Source organism: Acomys minous, assembly GCF_964271855.1.
Source record: "Acomys minous genome assembly, chromosome: 19".
Taxonomy (NCBI): Eukaryota; Metazoa; Chordata; class Mammalia; order Rodentia; family Muridae; genus Acomys; species Acomys minous.
Genome location: NC_140499.1, coordinates 63,512,299 through 63,538,533, shown reverse-complemented (window position 1 = coordinate 63,538,533; position 26,235 = coordinate 63,512,299). Strand labels below are relative to the sequence as shown.

The following is a 26,235-nucleotide window of genomic DNA, read 5'->3' as shown; positions in this document are numbered from 1 at the left end:
TTCACAAAGAAAGCCTCAACAGATACAAGAGGATTGAAATAATACCTTGTATTGTAAGACCCCCTCCCCTGTGCACCCGACATAGCAAGCATAGCAGCAGTAACGCTATCTTGCAAGGCAAGACTAGAATAATAGGTTCCCGGGATAAGATGAAGCCTGGGGCCCAGAGGAAAAAGATAAAAGCGTGCTAAGATAACAGAAACAGTTTGTCCTTGTCAAACAAGATATTTATGCCCGGCCATCTGGCCCAGAGAATGGGTAGACTCCCCTGTTCCCATCTGATGACCGGGCCATAACCTCGCTTCATGTCAAACAAGATATTTATGGATGACCACCTGGCCCAGAGAACGGGTGAACTCCCCTGTTCCCAGAGCCCATCTAATGACCGGGCCATAACCTCGCCTCATTTAAATTTACCAATCAGAGCCCTGTAACTATGCTTCTCGCTTCTGTACCTGCGCTTCTCGCTAAAATCCCTATAAAAGGCCCCCGAAAGGCTCGCTCGGCGCGCTAGCCTCTCCGGAGACTGAGACGCCCGGGTACCCGTCCCTCTACAATAAAGCCTCTTGCGTGTTGCAACCGAAACCTTGGTCTCGCTGGTTCTTGGTGGGGGTCTCCACGTTAAGACCACTGTGCCGGGGGTCTTACAGTATCCTATCAGATCATCATGGGCTTAGGCTGCAATTCAACAACAACAGAAATAACAAAAAGCCTACACGTATGTGGAAACTAAACAACTCTCTGCTAAATGACACCTGGGTCAGGGAAGAAATAAAGAAAGAAATCAAGGAGTTTCTGAAATTCAATGAAAATGAAGGAACAACATACCCAAATTTGTGGGATACATTGAAAGCAGTGCTAAGAGGAAAATTCATAGCACTAAGTGCCTTTAAAAAGAAATTGGTGTTTATTTTATAATTTTTATATTTTAAATAATTTTTTATATTTTATAATAAAGGTAGATTAACTATTTGTTAACTGTAAAGTCACAACAATATTACTCACAAATATTAAGTAATCTATTAACATGTGTACAACCATATACTAGTTGCTGGTGGAAATAGGAGACAAAGGCTTAAGTTGTATTGTGAATGTTTGATTAAAATGTTAACCCCAGCACTCGGGAGGCAGAGGCAGGAGGATCCCTGTGAGGTCGAGGCCAGCCTGGTCTACAGAGTGAGTCCAGGACAGCCAAAATAACATAGAGAAACCCTGTCTCGAAAAACCAAAAATAAATAAATAAATAAGTAAAATGTTAATTATAAAATATATCTCTTTGCTTAGTTCAGAAGCTCAGCACTGGTCAAAGCTCAGAGACTGTCAGCAGCACACACAGCTACAAGCAGGACATCAATACAATACCCCTCTCCCCAAGGCCCAGGCCTTACACTAGGAGTCTATAATACTGGGGACCTGCCAGGCATGGTGATGCACACCTTTAATCCCCGCACTCGGGAGGCAGAGGCAGAGGCAGCGGCAGGTAGCGAGTTGGAGGTTAGTCTGGTCTACAAAGTGAGTCCTGGACAATTAAGGCTACATAGAAAAACTCTGCCTCCAAAGCCCAAAAACTAAGCCAAACAGAACCAAAAAATACTGGGAACCTAATTAATCTCTTGTGTGACATAGTAAGTTTTAAAATATAGGATACTATATTCCTCCACATTCCATTCCAGTCACAGGATTTAACTGAACACAAATGGGAAACAGTTATACACTGAGGAACTGGACCGTCCACCTAGCCTCTGACTTGCCCATTAACAGATACTAGTTTCTGACCTTTGTTCTCACAAAGGCTGGTCTCATGAAGCCCTTCCTTCACCTCTGGTGCTGACAGGTGTCTCCTTACCTTGAGCAGAAGACTACCTGACTTAATGCAGATGAGGTTGGACCATATACTTCATGTTCCCACTCAGAAGTTCTTTCCTTGTGTACAGCGCAGCCTAGCATATCTATTCCTCAGGTTCTGTGGGAGCCAAGTTTTATTTAATATTCCTTATAACTCCACTCTGATACCAGTGTATTACTTCTGTGCCACTGTGCCCCAAATTCTTGACACACAACTTCAAAAAGAAAGAAATGAGAAAGAAAGAAAGAAAGAAAGAAAGAAAGAAAGAAAGAAAGAAAGGTCATTACCTCCTAGGTGTGGTAGAGAAGAAAGTTTATTGTAGATAAAGGGAGACGGAACCAGAGGTAGACATATCTGGGACAGTAGATGGGGTGGGAAGGAGGAAGAAAGAGAAAAGACAGGGGAGCCAGGTGCAGTATTCATGAGGCCAAAGGTACAAAAAAAAGCTGGTAACTGCTCAGGGAAGGGCAGCCCAGTCCCCCATGGCCCAGGGAGCAGAGAGAACACAGCTCAAGGAGTAAGACTAACTTTCAAAGTCCGGCCACTGGGGATATTACCACTCTGCTTGGCAGTGTGAACCTGGGAGAACGGAGCCTAAATATGAGAGGGTCTAAAGTCTCCTGCAATAGCCAGAGCATCAGGCAATTTATTCTGAGCATCAGACAATTTATACTCTGAGGACATTCTGAGGGTTGTGCAAAGTCATGCGAGCCAAGTTGTATGCAGTGACAAAGGTAAGGTCCCATTAGTTCAAGCCAGATACAGTCAAGAGGACACCCTGTGCTTAGAAACATCATGTAAATGATAATAGCACATGATGGGTAATCTGAAACAAAACCCACTCCTGTTTACTACACCTGGGAGGGAGGGAGAGAGCACAGAAGCACATTCCAAGAACAAATCCACTGTTAGGGTGGAACAGATGTTACCTGCTTGTCTTGTTTACTTGGAGTTTTCTCACAAGTCCTCAGAAATCTCTTCACGCAGGCCCATTCCTGGGCCTTGTTCCCACACAGAGCTCCATCCAGCAGGCAGCCCCCACCTCATCATGGCTCCACTGGCTCTCAGAGCACTGCGTCTTGCTGGGGAACAAGTGTCCAAAATGTGGATCTGTGGGCAGTGCTGTGAGATTCTGCGTCTCAGTCAATTCAAACCACCGGGCTAAGTGCCTTTTTCTGCCGCCTTGTTTCTTCATCTTTTCTTCATAGAGAAAAACACCACGTAGAGATTTTTAAATTCAAAATCCTGAGGCATTGATACTTTAACACCTATGCTTACTATTATTAAAAAAAAAAAAAGAAAGAAAGCTCCTAGAGAGAATTAAATTTACAGGGAGCCTCCTGCAGGGCCAATTAACTGATCCGGCCAATGACTGTGGAAAGGTTGGAATGTTGCCAGTCCAAGGCCTGCTTATAATTTAAACTGGGCCATCTTTAATTCCCTAATTGCCATTCCTCTCCCACCTCTGTGCCTGACCTAATATCCTGTGACTGACAGGTGAACCCCGTGGAACGGATGGACAGACCCCACGCTTCCACCAACCAATGCTCCCCAAGATCAGAGGCCACGGCAGTTTCCCCTGCTTTGCTGTAACAAACCTACCTGACATTTCCACACACCTTAATGAATGGTATTGTTTGTTCTGTTACTGCACAAATGTCATGAAACTGTTTCCTCACTGACACATGGGATTTGAGGTGACCTGATTCTGTATTCCCAGGCCATCGTCATTAATATTTGGCTCCAAAATAAATTATATCTTGTCCTCTTTGGGGCACGGTTGTGTCTTTGAATGGAAAGCTTCATATATTTCTAGATTTTTCTAAAATCATTGTGCCTATTCATATGTTCTTACTACTTGCCAATGTCAGTGTCTGTTTCATGCTCTAAGGACTAGGGCAGGGTCAGTTTGATTTGTGCTATGCATGTTTCATTCCTCTACCATAAATATACGATATATGAGGGACTTACTTGAGTGCTACACGGTTACAAACATCACTTGTTTGAAGTACTGTTTCTCTCTCTCTCTCTCTCTCTCTCTCTCTCTCTCTCTCTCTCTCTCTCTCTCTCTCTCTCTCCCCCCCCTATGCCCCCACCTCAGTCTCTCCCTCCCTCATCTCTCAACCTTGATATTGAATAACCAATTGTTATGCATTTTCCTTAAGTCACCTATAAATCTTCGTGTAGGAGGCCTTGTGTAAGGTCTCATGGGCTTTCCCCAATCCATGTTAGCACGTCTAGCGTTGTTCTTATCCAGCTTATTATTAGGCAGTCAAGTTGATGAGACTTTATAAATATAGCTTCTGACATTTCTAGAAAACACAGTCTCACACCAAACTCCCTGGGTTTTTGTTTGTTTGTTTGAGTATTTTTTAGCTCTTACAATTTTTCCTCCCTCTCTTCAACAATGATCCCCGAGCTTTAGGGTACAGAAGTTGTATTGTTCACTGGGAAAGGGCTCTACAGCTCTGCATTTTGACTAGTTGTGGTTTTCTTTAATGTTCTCTGTCTATTAAAAGAGAAGTTTCTTTGCTAAAGGGTGATGGCTTCTATACTTACCTGTGGGTATAAGAACACATAGTTAGAGAGCAGTTGGGGATTATGCTGGTTAAGTAACGTAATTTTAGGTTCTCCTCCGACATCCATGACGTCACTCTCTTTGGGTAGCTGTCTGGGTTTCCAGTATCAGACATGCTTTCTCTCTAGTTGAGCAGATCTTAAGTGCAATTAGAGAGCTGGAGGTTACTGCTCAAGCCTGCGTGCCTCGACTGCATTCTGGGGGTCCTTGTGCCATGCTGGTTGTTTTTGTGGCTCTTGGCGTCACTGCTGTGTAGGACTATTGGTTAATCTTCCCTACTTTAAAGACTTGCAAAGAGCTCTTGGGCCCTGTGGAAGCTAGCCTTCAGAGAGCAGGTGTTCAGGTCAGGGGCATCCGTGCCCTGGTTCTGAAGCGCACGGTGTCTTCAGCAGCAGCGTCTTACTTTCTGCCTCTGGTAGGCTAGCAAAGCAGTAGCAACAGTCTGTGTGCATGGGGAGTCCCTTAGAAAACCCTGGCCAGCAACCCAAAAGAGAGTTTCTCATGCCTGGCACTAGGAGTTTTGTCATGTGGCCTTTAGCTCCTGGAGGAAATATTGTCAGCCCACGTGAGAAAATTTATTTAAACTATACATGTGTATGTATACACATATATAGATTTACATGTGTTATGGATTTTTAGGTAAATAGTTAATAGTATGATTCTTTGGTTTTCAGACATTTTTACTGTTGTTTTACGTTCCTCTCCTCCACCATCTTCGTCTGTATTTATCTCCATCTCTCACTCACTAATTAGAGTCCCTTACATTTTCTCATTTCCCCTGTCATATACTTACATCCTGCTATTCGCCTCGTTGTACTTGCCCGTCCTCACACCCTAGCAATGGTCCCTTTCACTTTTCTGGTCTCTGCAGTTACTCCAAGATTTGCGCTCACATCTGTAGATGTGGAGCTAGGAGCCTCAGATGAGTGAGAACATAAGACGTTTGTCTTTCTGCGTCTGGGCTACCTCACTCAATATGAACATTTCTTGTTGCATCATTTACCTGCGAAGTTCATTATTTAATTTTTCTTTATAGCTGAATAGCATTCCGTAGTACACACGGACCACATTTTCATTTATTCATTCATCAGGATTTACTGCAGGGCATTTAGGTTGCTTCCATGTCCTTGCTGTGATGAATTAGTTAAGCTGAAATGAACATGGCTGAGCTAATATCTGTAGATGTGGAATTCCATGGGCATCTGCCAAGGAGTAGTGCAGCTGGGTAACATGGTAGGCTTACTTTTAGCCTCATGAGAATTCTCCACACTGTTTTGAGTGAGGTAACTTAGATACAGAAAGACAAATAGCCGAATCACTATGAATGTAACATTTATACAATTCCTGATTATTTCATGGTTCTTCCTTCTGTATGTAGTTTATTTCATGTGTAATAATATAAATATATGTAAAAAAGAAATATAATAAAAATTTTTTAAAAATTTATTTGAGCCTAAGAATATAACTATTGTAAGAGCTCTGGAACTGATCCTAAGCATGCAAAAATAATTTTAAAGAAAACATTTTAATACAGAAATTTTAAATAAAAAACTTACCATAAATAAAAAATTTTGAAAATGTTCGCCCTTCATCAGTAGCGAGGACTGTTCATGGTGTATCTTATGCTTACAAAGGAAGCTACAATGAATACAGAAATAAACCTTTCTGAACAGCGACTGATACTCAGGGTGAACCTCATTTGGTTCTCAGGGGATCCAGAAGAGGGCGCTGTAGCCACAGGAGGTGACAGTTCCTCCCCATCTGCTAGTGTCTCTGGGACTCTCAGTGAGACAGGTACACACAGTGGTACTGATGATTTTGGTGTTGTGTGTTTGTGTCTCGGGGTTGTGTAGCTTTTGTTCACTTGTTTGCATGGTGGTTTTTCTGAGAGAGTTATACCGCATAGCTCAGGCTCGATTGAAACTCACTATGTAATGCAGCTTGACACTAAATTCACAGCCATCTCACCAGTTACTGGGGTTATAGCATGTTGAACCATGCCTGGCTTGTGTCCTAATTTTTAACAAAATAATTATACAAGCAAAGTAATTTTTAAAATTACATGGAAAATGCTTACGGCAGAAGTGCATGGACAAATGAAATAGTAGAGCTATAGTTGTTCCATTTTCTGGTAAATGCCATTATAAAAAAAAATTAAAAAGAATTTAAATGTTTATAATTTAATAAGGTTATAATAAGCTAAGGTTAATTTATTACAGAAAAAAGTTTTTTTTTTTACTTTACAATGGTCTGAGTGAAGGTGGTTATTAAGTCTCCAGTGTCACTGTAGCACCCCGTCTTCACGTACAGTGTCACAGTAGCACCCCGTCTTCACGTACAGTGTCACAGTAGCACCCCGTCTTCACGTACAGTGTCACAGTAGCACCCCGTCTTCACGTACAGTGTCACAGTAGCACCCCGTCTTCACGTACAGTGTCACCGTAGCACCCCGTCTTCACGTACAGTGTCACAGTAGCACCCCGTCTGCATGTACAGTGTCACAGTAGCACCCCGTCTTCACGTACAGTGTCACAGTAGCACCCCGTCTTCACGTACAGTGTCACAGTAGCACCCCGTCTTCACGTACAGTGTCACAGTAGCACCCCGTCTTCACGTACAGTGTCACAGTAGCACCCCGTCTTCACGTACAGTGTCACAGTAGCACCCCGTCTTCACGTACAGTGTCACAGTAGCACCCCGTCTTCACGTACAGTGTCACAGTAGCACCCCGTCTTCACGTACAGTGTCACAGTAGCACCCCGTCTTCGCGTACAGTGTCACAGTAGCACCCCGTCTTCACGTACAGTGTCACAGTAGCACCCCGTCTTCACGTACAGTGTCACAGTAGCACCCCGTCTTCACGTACAGTGTCACAGTAGCACCCCGTCTTCGCGTACAGTGTCACAGTAGCACCCCGTCTTCACGTACAGTGTCACAGTAGCACCCCGTCTGCACATACAGTGGCACAGTAGCACCCCGTCTTCACGTACAGTGTCACAGTAGCACCCTGTCTTCACATTCACTGCTCCTTCACTGCCTCACCCCGAGTTTCTTCGAGTTCTGCATGCTCCACTCATCCTTGACTTACACTTGTCCTTAGGCACATGCACATTTAACACGTTACAGTTGACTGCAGTGTTTAGAACGGCAACGCCTTACACTAGTTTGCAGTCTGGAAGCAGCACACCTGATAGGCTGGGTGTGAAGTGCACAGCACTGCTCTATGCGACTGACACGGTGACCAAAATAACCTGACAACAGTTCTCAGAACATACTCCTTCCGCTGAGCAGTGCATGGTTACAAACAGCTTTACATTTTTTCATATTTTATGATTTTTGTATAATGTGTATTCTAGAATAAGAAAACCTCATAAATATATAAAGGCTGCATGCAAAATTACTCTCGTTCATATTGAATCATAAGATGTTTTTCTTTTACATTCTGATGTCAGTGACTTGGGCTATGTAGGTCCCTTCATAACGTGGGACACATTTATCACTTCTCATTGGGCTCACGATTCCCATTTCACATCTCATTCACTTCAGTGCCCCAGGTTCTTTTTAACAGGACATCCAGAAAGCCAATATTTAAGGTGATAAAAGTTACATTCCAAATGGAAGTCATTGGCATTATGCAAGCCAGGCAAAAGTTTTGTGGTTCCAAACATGCTGAGAATTTAATATGATTGATAAGCTTGTACTAGGTGCCACATCAACTACACGCACATACTCACTCCTGATGGCAAGTCAATAGAACATCTGTTAAAAACCCCTAAAGGCCTCTATGTTTGTTTCTTCAGACCAAGAGGCCTCAAACTAATGAGCCAGCACCTCAAGATTAGAGTGGGGAGATACGGAGCCAGGACCCAAGACAGGGGCTGAGAGGCAGCCAGAACTAGGAAGTTAATATGAATGGCAGAAGTGTCGATCTCTTTCATGAGGGTGTGATTTAAGAAATACAGGTAGATATATTTGTGTCTTCCTGCAATGTTTTGCTGAAAAGCAATAAATTTAAACTGTATTGTAGTTTCTTTGGCTGAAATTTGCCAAATGACGCTAATTTCATTTGATGGCTAGCCATGACAGTAACAGTTCTTTTATTCTCCTCTTTATCACTACTGTTAACTCATATTAATTCTCAGATCATCTATTACCCTTCACACCTAATGTGTGCGTGTGTGCGCATGGGTGTGTGTGCGCGCGCGTGCGTGAGCATGCATGCCTGTGCGTGCGTGCGTGAGTGCATGCGTGTGTGTGTGTGTGTGTCTGTGTGTGTGTGTGTGTCTGTGTGTGTGTGTGTGTGTGCATGCATAGTTAAGAACCAGTTGGAAAGGCTTCAGAGTTAGGAAGGATAATCCTAAGGTTTGAGGTAGAGAGCCAACATCAGCATGGCGAAAAGTCAACTTAAAGATCAGACAGGGCACCTGATGACAAACGCATGCTTTCTCCCATTGCAGGAATCTAGCTCCAGCTCCTTAGATGTGAGTATACAGCCTGTGTAGTCAAAAGAACAAGGACCAGGGAGGTAAACCAGAACTGTTACTAAGACAGAGGGGTTGGAGAGAAACAGAGAGGACAGGGAGGTAAATAACAGGATACAGGCGATCTGATAGAGAAAATGGGGGAAAGGCGGCTCTTTGTGGAAGGAAGAGGGAAGTAAAGACAGAAAGGAGGCAGCTAAAAGAAGAATAAGGATGTCTTTTTTAAAAAAAAGCCAAAAGGAATTGTACCATTAGCTATTTACTCAAAAAGCTCTGTACATATAAACATGTAGACATATATAGTTTTAATGATCTTTACTAATCTGGGCTGAGAGCACCACCTTCGAGAGTCAAAGACCATCTAACACAAACCCCAACACCAGACAGGAGAAACATTCTTTTCAGTTGCCCAGGAATGTTCATGAGACTCCCAAACCATACAGCCTATTGCTGTTGACCTGGCATAGTCCCCAAAGTTATAATTTAAGTCCCTGTTGCTGAAAAGCACATGCACTTCAGACACAGGGCCCAAATACCTGTGAGCGAGCACTAGGACTCGCTTTCATGTCCCAGAAACCATCTTGCAAGCTTGCAAGGGAGAGAAGCAACCAAAAAATTGCACCTCCCAGAGAGTAGCTAAGGCATGGCTAGCCTGTTTCACTTGCCATCCTTTTTCTTATTTGGAATTGCTGCCTGGACTCCACCAAATAAAGAGGTTGAGAAGTATCCAGCCATCTCCTGCCTTGGGACCTTGTGGCAGCGCAGGCCCTGTCCCACATGCTGACAGCCATAGTAGGTGTAAACATGTTTTTGTTTTGACCCCAAGTATGGGATGTGAAACAGACTTGTGTAAGGGTGAGTGGTGATTTTTTTTTTCTGCTAAACACAGACTTGTGAGAGAACAGGTGATGTTTGTCCACTAGAAAAGGAACTGCTTCTTGTGGGGGGGGGCATGGTCTTTGCCAACTGATAAACATCCTAGTACAGACTCTGAGAGGAAATATATGTATATATGAGCCCAAAACAAGAGGCAGGGCTTTTGGTCTTGGCTGTTCATCACTGCACTTCAAGATGCTCCTAGAAAGACATGTTCCAGTGAACGCTCCGAGGTTCTGGCTGTTGCTCCAGGTTCCGGCTGCTGCTCTGGGTTCCAGTGGCTTTTGCTGAATTGCTGGTTTGCTGTTTAATGGGTCGGCTGGAATCCTGCTGACTTCGCCAGTGGAATCGCTCCAAGGAACTGAGTCTACAAAGGTCTGCTTCTTCAGTTCCCATGCTCTGAGTGGGAATGCACTCAGAACAGGAACCAGCATCAACATGACAGAGGTGAGAGGAGTTAAGGCAGGAAAAGAAGAGGATAAGGGAAGAGCAAAGCAAGCAAAAGACACTTTTAAAATACACTTGGGATGTTACTTCTGAGGTATCTTAGAGACTCGGGGAGCTAGAAAGAAAAAGACCTAAGAAAAATACAAAGGAGGAAGACTCAGAGATTGAAGCTCCGTACCTGTAGGTGGCTACTGATTGGGAAAATTTGATGGCCGTGAGGGTGAGGAGGAAGGCGAAGACACGCTTCACAGGGTGGGATCCTGTCTCTAAACCGGACTCAGCAATGAGAGCCACCTCTCTCCAGACACTCCCTTCCTAACCAGGCACGTTTGCGGTAACTAATTAAGTTCTCAAATCCAAGCAGCACTGGCCTGCTGCTCTACTTTCCTGCCTCTCATCACTTACTGACACGCCCCATGTCTCTCCAGGAGAGCTGGTTAAAGCATCAAGGGGGAGCCCTGTCCTTTCTTGCATCATGTTCATAGTAGGTAATTAATTACTATCAAACAATGGAATCCTACTATCAGATACCTGAACAAGAATGAGAGGTAGAGTTGAAATTTAAGAAGGCTACATTTCCAGGGTGTGTAAGTCGGGTGTGTAAGTCGATTTGAAGCTAGAACAGATTGAGGCTCCCTAGAAGAGGCTCGCTTGGCCAACATAGATCAACACCCTCTCCCGCAAGTGAAAATTCTTCTAGAATCAGTCACCACAGTCTTCCACGTGTTGATGAGACTTGCTATGATAAAAACTGACTGCACCTACAGATTTCTATGGGTGGTTTATAATAAAATGCCTGGTCTGAAAACATATAAAACAGGAAGGTATATTTAATTCATCCAGGGCAGAACACTAATGGCAGAAAACCCAAAAAGGATCTCCTAGCCCTTAAATAGGGACTGGGAACGAATGAATGATTATTGGTTAAATTCAAATAAATGCTTCTGTGCTTGAGTGAGGTCTCCATAATGGGAAATTACATGTTGTAGGGCTCAGTCAGGGAAAAGGAAAAGTAGCATGCTGGGATGTAGCATTCCGCCTTCCTGCTATGCCTCAGTGCACAAGAAGCAAGCAGAGGAGCGACCAGAGCTCTCTCTGGTGCCTGAGCATGTTGGGAGCGAAGAAAGGCACAGGAGGCATGAAGAAAGATGTTGTTTAATCACTGAAGTTTCATAAACCAGATGGCACTCTTTCCAGGGCCGTCTCCGTTCTCCTACCTGCTGCATCTTCATAAGTGTTTTGAATTCTCTTCATCCAAACTATGTCCCAAAACCTCCTCAGAAGAAAGAGAAGAGTGTCAGTGACCCCATGCAGCTGGGTTTAGCCCTCCAAAAGCAATTCTTCTGACTCTGTTCTGTTCTCTGCCATGGGTAGGGTCCTTTTTCTTCATCCACACACCAGTCACAATCACCTTTGTCCCCAGTTTGCTTTGCAGTCTTTGAGGATTGATCCTCCAATTTAGTGTTATCATTTATCACTTAACCAATTGTTTCCCAATTAAAGAGGTTTTGTTTTGTTTTGTTTTTGTAGGGATGGTTAGAGGCAGCCAAGGCCCAGCCTTACGGCCAACCTCACCATCACTTTAAGGAGATGGGCCCACCAACTGTGATTCTGAGATGGAAACACCTAGAAGTGAGAAACAGTATTTAGCTGAGAAGGTTTCCACACCAACAAAGAAAACATGGAATAATATCAATTTTCATAAAAGATAGAGAAAAACTTTGCTCCATAAAACAGTTTTTCCATAGGGTGTCTTGATCAATACACAGAGCCCCATTTGTGTTTAAGAGATGGGCGTTTGTGAATGGTTTCTCTCCTACCTACTCTCGGTCTGTTGCGTCAGGCACAGTCCACCCACAGATTTGGGAAGGGCGTCCACAGAAGGGGGATAAAAATGGGCACATAACTACGGAGACAAATGAGGGGGGTTTTGTTTCCCTCCTTTTCTCTCCCTGGGATACAAGCTTTGCTCTAAGGTCAGGTAAACTGAACCCTCCATCAGGCATTAATGGTCACTTTTAGCATGTGCTGGGGATAGCATCAAGCTCTCGGAATGCAGAAGTGATGAAGACAAGGGCTCTGTCACCCAGAAACACTTTATGAGATGAGATAAGGGATGTATCTAGGTCACCACGACCCGGGACGGCAATAGATCTGTGGAACAGCCTACAGAGTTCAGAGGACACAGGACTCTGGTGTGATTATGGAATAAAGTTAAGTCCCACAAGGTGCAGGATGCTGACCTATGTGCTATGAGACAAGCAGGGTCTTCCTCAGATTCTGGTCACAGACTCAAGGCTGTCTTCCTGCCTTCGTTTTAAACTAAACTCGCCACCCTGTCTGGTCCCACAAGATTTTGGCAGGTGTGCTCACTTCTATGCAAGCCAGCCTGAAGGTCTCAGCCCTCTCATCGCTTGCTTACATGAGATTTCCTTTGAAATGCACTCCAGGTGTCTAGGGATGAGAAATCCTGCCCTGGGAATTATGAAACACCTGGATAGATCATCCACTCCATGACTGCCTTCCAATAACAAATAGCCTGGAGGTTTCAACTGGAGGCTTCTATAAAAGAGCATCTTCCTTCCTGGTGCCACAAAACCTCAGGCTCTTCCTGGGGTGACTTGGCTACTCACCTTCCTTGATGGTAAGGCTACTTTTGGATGAAGGGACACTTGGGTGTCAGTCACTCAGGCTTCGGTAAGGAAGTGTTGAGCTTCTCTGTTGTCTCTCCCAGCAAACTGATAAGCCAGGTAGGAAAGATCTGTAGTAGGGAGAACGGAAGGACTGGGAATCCATGCTAAGGTCCCTGAAATGATCTAACATGGGTTAGAGGCATGGGGTCCAAAGGGCAGAAGAAACAGCGGAGAGATACCACAACGGCTGAGAGAACTGGGGCCAGGAACCAAGTAAAGAAAGAAGTAGCTGGTGTGGTTTGTCCTTTATACTTGACCATGGTGGACATCAGCCTTGGAAAAAGGACCCTGTGAGTTCAGCTAAGTTAAAGTTTATTTTTCTTTCATAGGAGGGGGGATAATTTGATTATTGGCAAATTCTTAGACATTCTCCCAGTATTTATTGCTAATGTACTCAACCTTTGAGACTCCACTGTTTCTCCTGGGATAGGTTCCTCTGAGTTCTTAATGCTGGTTTGTTGATGGCAGCCTCAGATCCTGAGAAGAGTCCCTTCCTGGCCTCTGATATAACAGTATGGTTTTTTTTTCCCTTTCAGATTTGATACGTTGGCTGACCAATGTCACAACAGAAGCTACGGCCCTTGGAGCTCCCAAACGCTCCCAAATGTTCACCTCCCCAGTGTGCAAACCCCTGCCTGACTACCTGCTCAATTTCATGCGAGACTTCCTGTACAGCAGGCTGCTCTTCCTCCTCACAAAAGCCGGGGCCTAAGGACACTCCCAGACGCAGGAAAGTTCACTACTCACAGCCCCGCTGCCTCCGTGGCGGTACCACCTACCACTGCAAAGAAGAAGAGTGCTAGGAGACTGGGCGCAAAGGAGCGGACGTAGGTGCAGGGGCCTTCTCCCCACCCAGACTCATGAATCCCACCACCTCTCTTAGCCTAAAAAGCACTTTCTGTTTCTGTCTTCGGCCCACCCTCTCAGTTCAACAACAATAAAATTGTTCATGGTGCATGGCTGTGACTTCTGTGAGTCCTCAAGACCCCCGTCACAGGGGCAGAGGCCTCTCTGGTGGGCTCTTCTCCTCTCAGGCACGGGTGTCTGAGAATTTGTGTTTCAGTTTTCTGTGGCTTCATAACAATATATTTATACTGAACATCTATTGTGTATTGGTCTCTGTGTTTAAAGGTGGAAGTGGGAACGCCTTTAATCCCAGCACTCAGGAGGCAGAGGCAGGCGGATCGCTGTGAGTTCGAAGCCAGCCTGGTCTACAAAGAGAGTCCAGGACAGCTAAGGCTACACAGAGAAACCCTGTCTCAAAAAAAAAAAAAACCAAAATAGGTAAATAAGTAAATAAATAAATATGGAAGTGGGAGATTTGACCTTTTGCTAAGAAATGTTATGATCCAGAAGAAGTAAAGTATATTCAAGATTAAATAACACTGAATAACAAAATTAACTTACTAAATTACTTATTTTTATGTCTCAAATTGTTCAAAAGAACTTTGAGACAGCAGGATCCATTTAGGAACACACACACACACACACACACACACACACACACACACACACACACTTATATGTATGCAATAGCAGTTAATGGAAAGAGAAGCCAAGAATTTGAAGGAGAGTGAGAAAAGGTCTGAGAGAGGGTTTAAACTCTAAACGTTAGACAGAGGAAAGGGAAGGAAGAAACACTGTTACTAAGTTGCAATCTCAAAAATAAACAACAACAAAACAAGAATGTAAGGAAAAAATGTAGAAAAAGTAAAGGGCAGCAGCAAGCACCCGTTTTCCCCTGGTGCAAGTGTACATATCAACAGAAGGAAACACACAGCAAAAGGGAGGTGTCTTTTGGGGACTGAGGAGAGCAGGCTTCCTGGGGTAGGAAGCTTTAAGGCAGGACATTTTAATGGAGGTGCACTTCAGTCCTGAGATGAGGCAGGAAGCACCTTCTGGTGGGAAGACCCCACAGGAGCCACACAGGCTAAGGGGGCACTTGTCAACAAAGTGCACTTCAGTGTGGCTCAGGCTCCAATAGGTGGCAGACAGGACTTTATAACCTTAGCGCCTATGCTAAACCCTCCAGCTGAGTTTAATAAATTTAAGGTATAAAATTCCAACTATTAAAGTATTGTTCTTCTGAGAAAAGTCTTGGCCCAAGCCTGGGACATACTACCCTGGGTGTTAGGGGAGCCCGATATACATTATAAGGTCTGGAGGTAGTCGCAGATCCAGTTCTCTCTCTCTCTCTCTCTCTCTCTCTCTCTCTCTCTCTCTCTCTCTCTCTCTCCCTCTCTCTCTCTCTCTCTCTCTCTCTCTCTCTCTCGTTTAAATGTAATCCGTGTAAAGAGTTTTCATTGATGTGCATTTCTGGAGGATCTAACCCAATTGATTTTATTGATTATTTTTTTAATTAGCATATCATTTTTAATTTTTCAGGTGCTCATTTCTACAGCCATTCCCAGGATGCTGAGACCTGGCTTTACCTTTGCTGTGACCTATATCCAAATACACATATGTGTCATAAGTGTGCATAATTGTACGTGTGTAATTGTTCCTAATAAGAGATGATGCAAATCCCTCCCTTCCTCCCTTCCCTCCTCCCTCCCTCCCTTCTCTCTCTGTCTCTCTCTCTCTCTCTCTCTCTCTCTCTCTCTCTCTCTTTCTGTCTCTCCCTTTTGTTAATATGGGAGAATGGGAGAAGTGGAAGCACATTTGACAGGAATGTGTGAAGCCATGTGTCAAATCCACAATACTGGAAAAAAAAAAAAAAGAAGAAAATACGAATTCTTAATGCTAAAAAGCATAAAGAAGATGATTAAGATTAAAAAATTAGTATCATTCTCAAAATAATTATGACATTGACTTCTTAGATACATGGTATAACTTTTAAAAAATAACACACTTGGATCATTTTATGGAATTCTATAGTATACTATGTAAAATCAAGGAAGGGCTCAAGAGGTTGCTCAGAGGCCAGGAGCTCTTGCTGCTCTTTCAAAGGACTAAGCTCTGTTCCTAGTACCCACACCAGGTGGCTCACAGCTGTCAGCAACTCCAGCTCCAGGGGAGGGGACAGTTTCTTCTGGTTCCTTCCAGCACTGTATGTACATGCCAAACACACACACACACACACACACACACACACACACACACACACATACATAGAAATGAAAACGGTCCTTTAAAAATAAGGAAATATGGGCCGAGGAAATGATTCAGGAGTTAAGAGCCCTGGCTGTGCTACGAGGGGACCTGGCTTTGATTCCCAGCCCCCACACAGTGACTCACAACCCACTGAACTGCATCTCGTCTGGCCCCTGCTAGAATGAGGCACGGGTGCGGCACACGTGCATACAATCGGACCAAACACCCATGCACATAAAGTAGATCTTTAAAATAAGCAAACAAAACTAATTAAAACTTAGCAATAACAGAGTAACTGCCATCGCCCACCGTGCTGACCAGCACAGCCCGGACAGGGCGCATCGGCGCTGACTCACCTACTTTCCTAATGTTGGGCGTCTGCACTGATTCTACCCCCTTCGATGTCAGCACAAAGCATGGAGAACGTTCTCACTGGTGCTTATTCGGTTTTCCCAGAGTACATTTTTAGAATTGGAATTCTAGGATTGTGGAAATCTCAAACTGATTTTTTTTGAGAAACTTTAAAATGATTTCATTTAGGAAAATCATACTCTGTGAATAGAGGTTTCTTCTATTTAACAGTAAGAGTATGTCTTTTATTAAAGGACTGCTATAGTCAAAGTAAGAAAACTTCATGAAAGAAGCAATTCCTAGTAGTGCTGACAAGTATCTAAATAATTTGGTTGTCAAAAAATCTCTATTTTTAAAAGGCTTGATACTCTCTTCTTTTGACTGAAAAAAAATAACTTTATCTTACGAACAGTAGTTTTCTATCAGCATTGATGTGTTGGTGTTTAAATGTCTCTGTTTAGTTGATAGATTATTAAATATTTATTTAAATAGTCAACGCATTTGTAAAGGTTTCTGGAAAGAATCCCTCAAATTAAAAGTATCAGTGCTTGATTGATTGTGTTTATAAATGTTTACAACTGTTTTTCTAAAATTTATTTCTGATCTTCATTGGAGACAGACATTTACCAAATAACAGTGAAACAAAGTGTGGCAGAAGTCAGTCTTACCAAGAATGATTCCCAGTATTTCAGCCTACTCATGCTTCCCAGAATGCTCTGCGATCCTCTGCTCCTCTCCCACTGCTTAAACACCGTTGGACACACACTGAAGGGGGCCAGTGACTCTGTAAGATGCGTGCTTTCATTAGAAATCCTGTATTTTGAGTGGTTTTCGAGTGTGCCCATGATAGTGCTTCAATTTAATGTTGAAAATACAGTGTGCCTTTGTTTTAGATAAATGAGTAGAAAACACAATTTTTATGTGTTGTACAAATTACTACATACAGATAAGACAGACAGACATTACAGATAGATGATAGATAGATAGATAGATAGATAGATAGATAGATAGATAGAGATACTAACTGACAGACAGACAGAAGATAGACAGATGACAGACTGATAGAAGACAGGCAGACAGACAGACAGGCAGACAGGCAGAGAACAGGAATGTTAACTATGTGAGGCAGTACATATTAGTTAACTTGACTTACCTATACCACAAATATATGTTTTAAAACAGATTGTACATGACAAATACATACAGTGGGTATTTGCTGTTTAGAATAAATAAATATTCATATGTTCCATATACAAAAATTTAACAGTCCCTAAGAGCCGTGTGTTGCTCTGGCATGGGATGCTCTTTACCTGTTCTGTTCATGCCCTTCTCACAGAGCACCATCAGTTCACATTTGAGTTGCATATCGCAACTTTTTGGCTCTCTGCCTTAGATCTTATTCACCCATTTCTCTAGAGAGCCCTGGGTTTGTATTTAACTGAAAAACACATGGGGGCATTTGTAAGTAGCCGGAGAAATAAAAATGATAGGTCCTCATTGTTACTAAGCCAGGTGTGGTGGAGCATATATGTAATCCAAATACTGAGGGGTTTGACAGACACCAGGAGGATTACAGATTCAAATCCAGCTGCTGCTGCTGCTGCTGATGATGATGATGACGACGACGACGATGAGGATGATGATGATAGCAAGAACAGTAACATATCAAGAACTTTTCCAAGCACATGCTGCTGACTTAATTCTCACAGAAGCTCTATGGTACAGCAGTAACTGTCATTGCTTTACAGATCAGTCGCCAATGCAAAAGGTCATGTAAAAGTTTATGTTCCAAAGTTAGTAGGCGATGGAGCTGGGATCTGAGGCAAAATGGTCTGATCGTGAGCGTTAGACAGCGAATGTGTTGTGAACAGCTGCTCCGGGCTCCCTCGGCTTCTTTATCCAGTCTCAACATGACGCTGGCCTGATAAGCAGCTGGGTTTACTACTGACCCTGCTCACCTTTGAACTCTGCGCCTTAAGATGACTCCTTTGAACATACAGCTTTCACTTGTAACACTAAAAGCACACAACCAAACCAAGTAGGAAATTTTATATTTGACCATCTTAACAAATCTTTGGTAAGAACAAACTATATGAAAATTGCATTTTGAAGGTATTATTAGTATTCTTTAGTATCTGGTTGCATATGCCTGTTGGAAAACAACCTGACAAAGGAAAGCTCAGCTCATGGGTAGCTTGGTCATCACGTGGGTGCCCCAGAAAGGGGATATGTCTCTAACAGGGACTCTTGCCTGTTTGGTTACTGCCTCCTGATGGGGCGCTGCCTCAATGGGCCACAGGGGAAGATGATCTGCTCAGTCCTGGTGGTACTTGATGTGCTGGTGTGGGTTGGTGGGGGAGGGGCTCCTCTTATTTGAGGAGTAGGGAAGGGGGGAAGGGAGGGAGGGTGGGACCAGGAGAAGAGGAAGGAGGTCCTATGATGGGGATGAAAAGGGAATAAAAATAATAATGGCCAAATGCATGGTTATATTCTTCAAAGAAAGAAATTAAGACTTGAAAAAAAATGGGCTTCTTAACGGCATAATTAGCTCTCCTACTGAAAGCTTTTCCGTTAAAGTAGCAAAGCTCATTGCTGGGCATGAGAACCTGATCAGGCCATCACACTTGATCTTGGCTTAGGCCTCTCCCAGGGTGAGTGGGTTTGGAAGAGGCCTGAGCTTTGCATATATTTCAACTGTCCAGGAAATTCTCCGAAGGAGCTCAGAAGAAACGTCATGAGAATGTTCTAAGGGGCTGGCCATGTCTCTGTTCCAGGGCCACTCTGAGATTTTTCAAATTAGGCAGAATTACCCAGGAGGTATTTTAAGAATGCGTATGCTTAATTCTGACTCCTTGGAGATTATAGTTGAGTCGGTCTTAGTTGGGGATGAGGGACCTGCGTTTTGAAATGACTTCATTCTATGGCTCATGAACAGTCAGATGTGGGATTCCTGACCTGTTAACGAGGGAGGATGGAGGCTGAAAACACAGCTTCCCTGCTCCACGCAGTTCCTTGACTGGGTGGCCCGACTGCCCTGCAACCTAGAAACTGATACACATTAGAGTTAAATCTTGGTAATACTCTGTTTTTCAATAGGCAACAAACCGAATTTGACACGACTAAGAGAGGAAAATAAAACATATGGAATGTTAGTACGAATAAGCGAGGAGGTAGCAGGCTCCCCTTGCGTGAACCGCAGGTCTGAGAACATAAGCAGGCTCAGAATAACAGGACAGAGAACACTAATGCCTCAGCACAGGGGTATGGTGCCCTCAAGCCCCAAGTAAGTCGCCTGTGGCTTTGTAATACCTGTCTTGTGCTCTTTGGAATATAGACTCTGTCTCTGCTAGTTCAAAGCAGCACTGCGTTTCCAACTTGAAATATATTTTGAGGAGAGTGTGATGGACAAATAAACCCTCTCTCCTGCCATCCTCTTAAGACATGATCATTTGTAGGATGTCATTTTTAAGGCTGGCTCGTCTCCTTTTGGTGCAGTCGAGAAGGCAACGGGAGGTCATAACTGAGGGATTATGGTGAGCCAGGCAATGTATCAGTATTGCAGTCTCCAGGAAAGGGGGTGTTGGGGGCAGCGACGTGCTCACCTGAGTCGGAGAAGCTCACCCTTTTTCACATCAGCAGGAGGATGAGGTTGCATGGGACTAAGAACGCCTTGCCGTTGTTCTAGGCTGTGGAGTCTCCTTTCTAGAAAAACTTAGGCATGTTTTCTTGGGATATTTTCCTGAAAGAAAAATAAAATTGGAATGAAAGAAATCTCATCCCTTCCTGTCTTGGGACTAACAAGCACCATTTGGTAGTAAGATTGACACACAGTTTTCTTTCTTTCCTTTTTTTATTTTATTTATTTATTTATTTTGACGCACAGTTTTCTAATAGTACGTTTCAGCTATTGGCTGCTCACTAAGGTCGACTCAATGTCAGCTCAGAAATCAGGCTGTAGAGAGTGGATTATCACATTTGTCATTAAGAAGAAGGGACAGCACAGCTGTTCACACAGAGATGACAGACCAGAAGCCATGTCAAGCCTTTTTGACCTAGGGCAGCTCCAAGCAAAGACACTCATACTTATCCCAGAGACCAAGAGACAAACAGCAACACTCATTTGACACGGAGGCCCCAAGAACTCAGGGGCGGCATTCAGACAGGCAATCTCCATACAAGCCCCACGTTGGCCTTCAGGTTGTCTCCACACAAGCCCCACGTTGGCCTTCAGGTTGTCTCTGCACTAGGCTCATATTCTAGGGACCACTTAAGCCTGTAATAAACACTGATGCTTGTAACTATAACTATGTCTTACAGATTCAACGCAGAATGTTGTGCACTGTATGGTTCTGGGTGCCTTGTTTCATTTTGTTTTATCACAGCATTTTTAATTACCATATTATGTATTTATAATCATACATATATAAAATGTTTGGTTTTCTCACTCTATTTTTAACTACATATATGTGTGTGTGTGTAGTTAAATAGTTGTTGCACAGACATACATTACACTTTACACACACACACACAGATATATATATATATATATATATATATATATATATATATATATATATATATACACACACACACACATACATATATCACCCAGCCCTCCCCCATGCTGGTGTCTGTCTTGTCTTTAACCATGTTACACAGGTAGAGTAATGTGATTTGATTTTAATCCCACCTCATAAAAGCGATGTGAATATATTATGCTGAAAAAAAAAAACCCTCGACCCTTCTTCTACTCACTAGGAGACACACGGGTCTCAGACGTTGAACACAGATTCTGACAGTCACTTGTGCCAAAGGGAAGCGCAGAGAACCTCACATGCACTTCCTTCCTGTCCATCTGGCCTGTAGGAGGAGGCTGGGAGGCTCAAAGGCTGACCCGACCGACTCAGGCTGAAGGATGATGTTTGTCTTCTGTTCTTTCATCACTTAGAGATTAGCTTGATAAAAATCTCACGCATGCAAATGCTGGCCTGCCTGGTACCTCACCCTTTCATTAAAGGGAACACCTAAGCCAGGCAGGAATCCATAGCATTCCTGAGCCCTTAGGCAGGCAAGGTAATAAGGAGATGCCCAGGTGGATGAGAGTGGAGCTGGGGAAGGTACCAGCTGTGGCCAGGCAGGCCGTGTCCAAGCAGAGACTCTCCATTCACTTGACAACGAGCCCTTTCCCTAAAGGCTCACTATTAAAGAGCTCTTCCCAAGCCTGGCTCTGCCTCACATCAAACCTGCAGCTGCCTGTCCACCACACACTCCAGCTTTCAGCATCCAAGTGGAGACCATGGTAATCATTCTAAAATGAAAATATGGCCATAGCCTTCCCACCTTGTTTGGATAGTAAGAGATGACGGTGTCTCTGGTCTTGTTTCTAAGCATCATGATCCCATTAAATAACATGTGTAGATCGGGTGAAGGTATAATTAATTGCTCTGAATAGAGCAGTGAATGAGTCAGTAAACTCACTGATAAGCTAAATTGTGTCTTTCTGTGGCTGTTCCTGCCAGACAGCCCGAATAGTTAAAGATTGAGAATTAATGACATTTTCAGAGATTTCTGAGACCCTCCCTCGTCAAACTTATTCATATGATCATAGTACGATAGCATTTAAGTTTTCTATTTTTAATCTCATGTTACAGATTGGCTTTTTCTTTAAAAGTTCAAAACTGTGAAATGACGGACGAGGGGCCCGAGTACCAGGTCTGATTCCACGGTGCGTGCTTTTCCAGTTTCTCGTCCATATGAAATCATGACGCTGAGGCAACAGGCAGTGACGGAGGCGTGGAGGGAAGGGAGCGCCCCGCAGGAGTCCATGATTGCGCAACCTTCACAGCGTAGTTCCAAGGAGCACACGGTGGAATCTACAGGGTTAAGACCACACAACAGGCCGCGTGAAGCACTTCCTCCTGTCTGCGCAGCCGCGGTCTCATGTTTTACCTTTTAGCTCCCAGTATCATTATGATCCCTGTTTCGGGAACAGACCAAACTCATCCGGGTCTCTGTGCTATGCCTGGGCTCTTCTCCTCTCGGTCCATAATGCTAGCTTCCTCCTCACCTGCTTGATGAACTCCAAGCCATTTTTTAAAGATCATCTCTTTTGGAAGTACCACCAGGAGGAGTTTCTATCTCTGGGCGCACCCAAGCTTCTCCGAGGCTGGTGTCGGGTGCTTCATGCCGGTCTGTGTCTGTACTGCCTCGACTTCACACAGTGCAGAAGCTGCAGGAACACAGCTCTTGGGATCAGGGCACCAAGATTTGAATCATACTCGCGCTATTTGACATCCTTAAGATCCGGATATCTTAATCTTTTTAAATTGATTGACAATAAGTAACTCACAGTTATTGTACAATAGTGTGTGTGTGTGTGTGTGTGTGTGTGTGTGTGTGTGTGTGTGTGTGTGCATGGATTAGAAACTAAGAACAAACTTCAGGCCTCTCTGGCCCGAGCGGCAGATCCCAGGGTTCTGCGTGGCGCTGTTCCTCCTGTGCCGCCGCCTTAGGAGACCAGCAGCTTTGGCCCTGCGCTGCCCCATGGTTCCAAGCCCCAGCAAGGGCCACAAGGTGACGAAGAACGTCAGCAAGCTGAGGCACAGGGTTACCACCAAGCACACCAGATGCGTGTGGGACATGATCAGGGAGGTGCGCGGCTTCGCGCCCTGTGGGCAGTGCGCCATGGAGCTGCTCAAGGTGTCCAAGGACAAGCAACGCACTCGAGTTCATCAAGCAAAGGGTGGGCACGCACATCCCGGGCTGAGAGGAAGCCAGAGGAGCTTAGCTGGCAGCCATGAGGAAGGCAGTGGTCAAGAGGGACTGATGCCCCCTCCCCCAATAAACGTTTGTGCGAGAGGCGGGGGCGGGGGAGGGGGGGGGACGGGACGGGACGGGGGTAAAGAAGAAAAAATTTCATTTTAATATGAGGCCAGTGTTAGCTCTCTGGAACTCTGATACTAACAAATTAAAACAAAGGCCTGAAGATATCTGTGAGCTCACCTGATCTGGTCCCCTCTGAACCCCAAGGGAGGCAGCACAGCCAGACACAGCAATAACACAGACCAACGCCAATAACTGCATCCTGCCAGCAGCTTCCCACATCTGCCTCCGAATGCTTGTTACAGATGACCTGGCCCCCAAGACACACTCTCTCTCTTTTAAAGAGTGAAAGAAAGGAATAGCTTGGCTTCAGCCACAAGCGCTCCTCCGTTTATTAGACATCAGTCATTGTATAGGCATCGGGGATAAAGAGGCAATGCTGAGATTTCATTCTAGGCAGAATCACAAATGCTGGGGGGGAAAAAAACCAAGCACGGGGATATGGCATGCCCAATATGCCATAAGGGAGAAGTAAGACAGTCCAAGTTAAGGGTACAAAAACAAGACAGGCATCACGAGCGACAGGGGGCCACCTTTCCTCTGTGGCACAGGAAGCCATCGAGGAGGGTTACAGACATAAGCGAGCTTGACAGAGTTGGATACTGGAGCACTTTGCATACTGTAGCAACAGCACACATAAGACATAAGACGCAGACCTGTCAGCCTTACAGGACAAGGGGTGTGCTAGATGGGGCATGGTGTTCTAGATCAGCCAATTTCACGATAATGTCAGCCTGCCGAAATGCTTTTTTTTTTTTAACCTTTTGCTTTGATTTTGATGGTGATTATCCATAGGATGAACTCACTGCGGGTTGTGGTGCTGTCTGCTGTATACTGACAACCTGCAGAAGGAGGAAAGTTTATTGGTTAAAGAAAAGTGTCAAAGAGTGGGCAAAGAAAGTCTAAGAGGGTTGGAAGTGGCATATGGAAATAAGCAGGTTCCTAGGCAGTTAGAACAGTAGATTACACCAGATTCACACAAGCAAACCAGAAAGAAGAGCTGTGAATACAGAAAATGTGCCTGGGCCTTTGCTTAGAATCTGGGAGGCAGAGCCTCGAGAGCCAACAACGAGCAAACGTGGAACTTCTCTTTCACCCTGTCTGGCTGTCAGTACCTTGGCTTGCGCCGAATGGAAGTAGGTACCAACACCTTTCCAGAAGGCTCTGTCACTTTATTGCTCAACGTTCTAGGTGCTCTTAGTAACTGAATCAAATCCACTGAGCCCTCATCAGTGCTTTATCGTTGTTTCCAATGGTGAAGCCTTCAGAATTCCCTGTCTGTATCCTGAGCTGGTCCAGCATCTGTGGCTTTATACTTGCTGCCCCATTGGCTTTGGATCCTTCCAGAAAATATAACTTCAGTCCAGTCCCAAAGCTGCTGCTGCTGCTTCTTCTTCTTCTTCTTCTTCTTCTTCTTCTTCTTCTTCTTCTTCTTCTTCTTCTCCTTCTTTTTGTAAACAGCCTTGTAAATTATGATCTTTTTGCCTTTATGGAAATATTAACAAGGCTTGTGGAGAGAAGAGATGCCTTGGGGAGACACTCATAAAGAGCTGGTAGTGACCCAGAGTGACCCAATGACAAAATGACAGAGCCACTAGCATGTGGGCTGTTGTCATCACAGCCACCTGATCAGTGAGCAGCTTTCCCATCGTCCATGGCTCATTCTGAGTTTGAAGAGGTAGATGTATAAAAGACGTCTACTCACAGGGTCTCCTCACTTCCATCACCTACCTGACAGTGGAAGGACAAGGTGAGTGAGTATTCTTTACTGACCTAATGGCTACATGGGACAAGCTGGTCCAGGATGGAGAAGGACGGACTGAGAGCTAATGGGTGATTTCAGGCACACGAAGAAATCGTGAAGATAAATTGAAACTACCATCCCAGGAGGGGCAAATGCTAACTAGATATTAGCATGATAAGAAGACATAGTGAAGGCGAGGCTGTTGGAGGACAAGAGCAGCCACACGGGACTCAAGGACAGAACTAAGTCAGAAGGCATGACACACAGGAGAACAAAGCAAAGGGAGACTGCAGAGCAAGCTGAGGTAACGATCGCACTTGGGCTAACAGTACAGGGAACGCACAAAGTAGACCATAAGAGAAAAGCTAGCTTAAGAACTGGAAATCCGCCAAGTTCTTCGAGCGTTTGAGGGTAGTCTTAGGAGAGACAGGACAGTGAGGAGAAAGCTTACCCAATTCTGGCTTACCAACTTGGGCTTCTTCCATGCTGGGAAACCAGGGCTTCTCTGTTATAATGACAGCTTCTAGACTCACGGATTTGGTTGCAGGGTTTCAGGGTGCATAGAAAAATGTCAATGCAAAATGATTTGTATTCACTACGTTATCAAAATGCCTGCATTTCCCCCCAAGTCAGGATATCTGAACACTGTCCAAGATGTCTTCCCAGCAAAACCAGCAGAAGTGCCAGCTTCCCACGAAGTGTCCACCCAAGGGCCCTCCTCAAGGCTCCCCGGCTCCTGCTCCGAGCCTCCCTCCCAATGCCCCTCCGGCTCCCTCCTGCTGTGTCTCCACCTGCTATATTTCTGGCTTCGGGGGCAGCTGCTCTTTAGTATCACATCGGTTCCCTCGAGTCTACCTTCGCCAGCCTCGGCGCTCCGAGCGCCCTGAGAACGAGTCCGCAGGATGTGCGAGCTGTTCGCATAGCTCTGGAAACTTTAGCTGACCTGAAACCTTTGAGGAGCCAAAGAACCACAGCCTGGGACCAGCCTTGCCTCGAACCACTTCTCTTCCTCAATCAGCCTTCTCCTTCTCCTGAACTAGTTACATGGGTAACGGGATCCTTCGTTTGTTAAGAACATTAGGCCGTCTGGCGTTGCTCTGGTCCTAGGCAAAGGAGAACTGAAGGTGAAAGAACACTGTTTCCCAAAGCTTTACCACTATGCAGAAATAAAGCTCATCTCATACGGTACCGTTAGTGTCTTAGTGTTTATTGATTTTTCCCAGTGGAGCCCACATTGATCTGCA

At 44.5% G+C, this 26,235-nt stretch overlaps 1 protein-coding gene across 2 annotated transcripts; it reads left to right on the top strand.

Annotated features, from left to right (window-relative positions):
- The first annotated feature begins 24,853 nt into the window (after positions 1–24,853).
- LCE7A (late cornified envelope 7A) lies at positions 24,854–26,179 on the top strand. Of its 2 annotated transcripts, none has more exons than XM_084768686.1 (2): positions 24,854–24,997; positions 25,621–26,179. In XM_084768686.1, the coding sequence occupies exon 2, from the start codon at positions 25,646–25,648 to the stop codon at positions 25,931–25,933; it is 288 nt and encodes a 95-aa protein (XP_084624812.1). In that variant the 5' UTR covers positions 24,854–24,997; positions 25,621–25,645; the 3' UTR covers positions 25,934–26,179. The 2 variants fall into 2 exon arrangements, with proteins under 2 accessions (XP_084624812.1, XP_084624813.1); XM_084768687.1 differs by having other exon boundaries at positions 24,878–24,997; positions 25,625–26,179.
- Positions 26,180–26,235: the final 56 nt, after the last annotated feature.

What these genes read in the sequence shown, in the direction of transcription:
- LCE7A (XM_084768686.1), top strand. Translation starts at nt 25,646, where the DNA reads ATGTCTTCCCAGCAAAACCAGCAGAAGTGCCAGCTTCCCACGAAGTGT.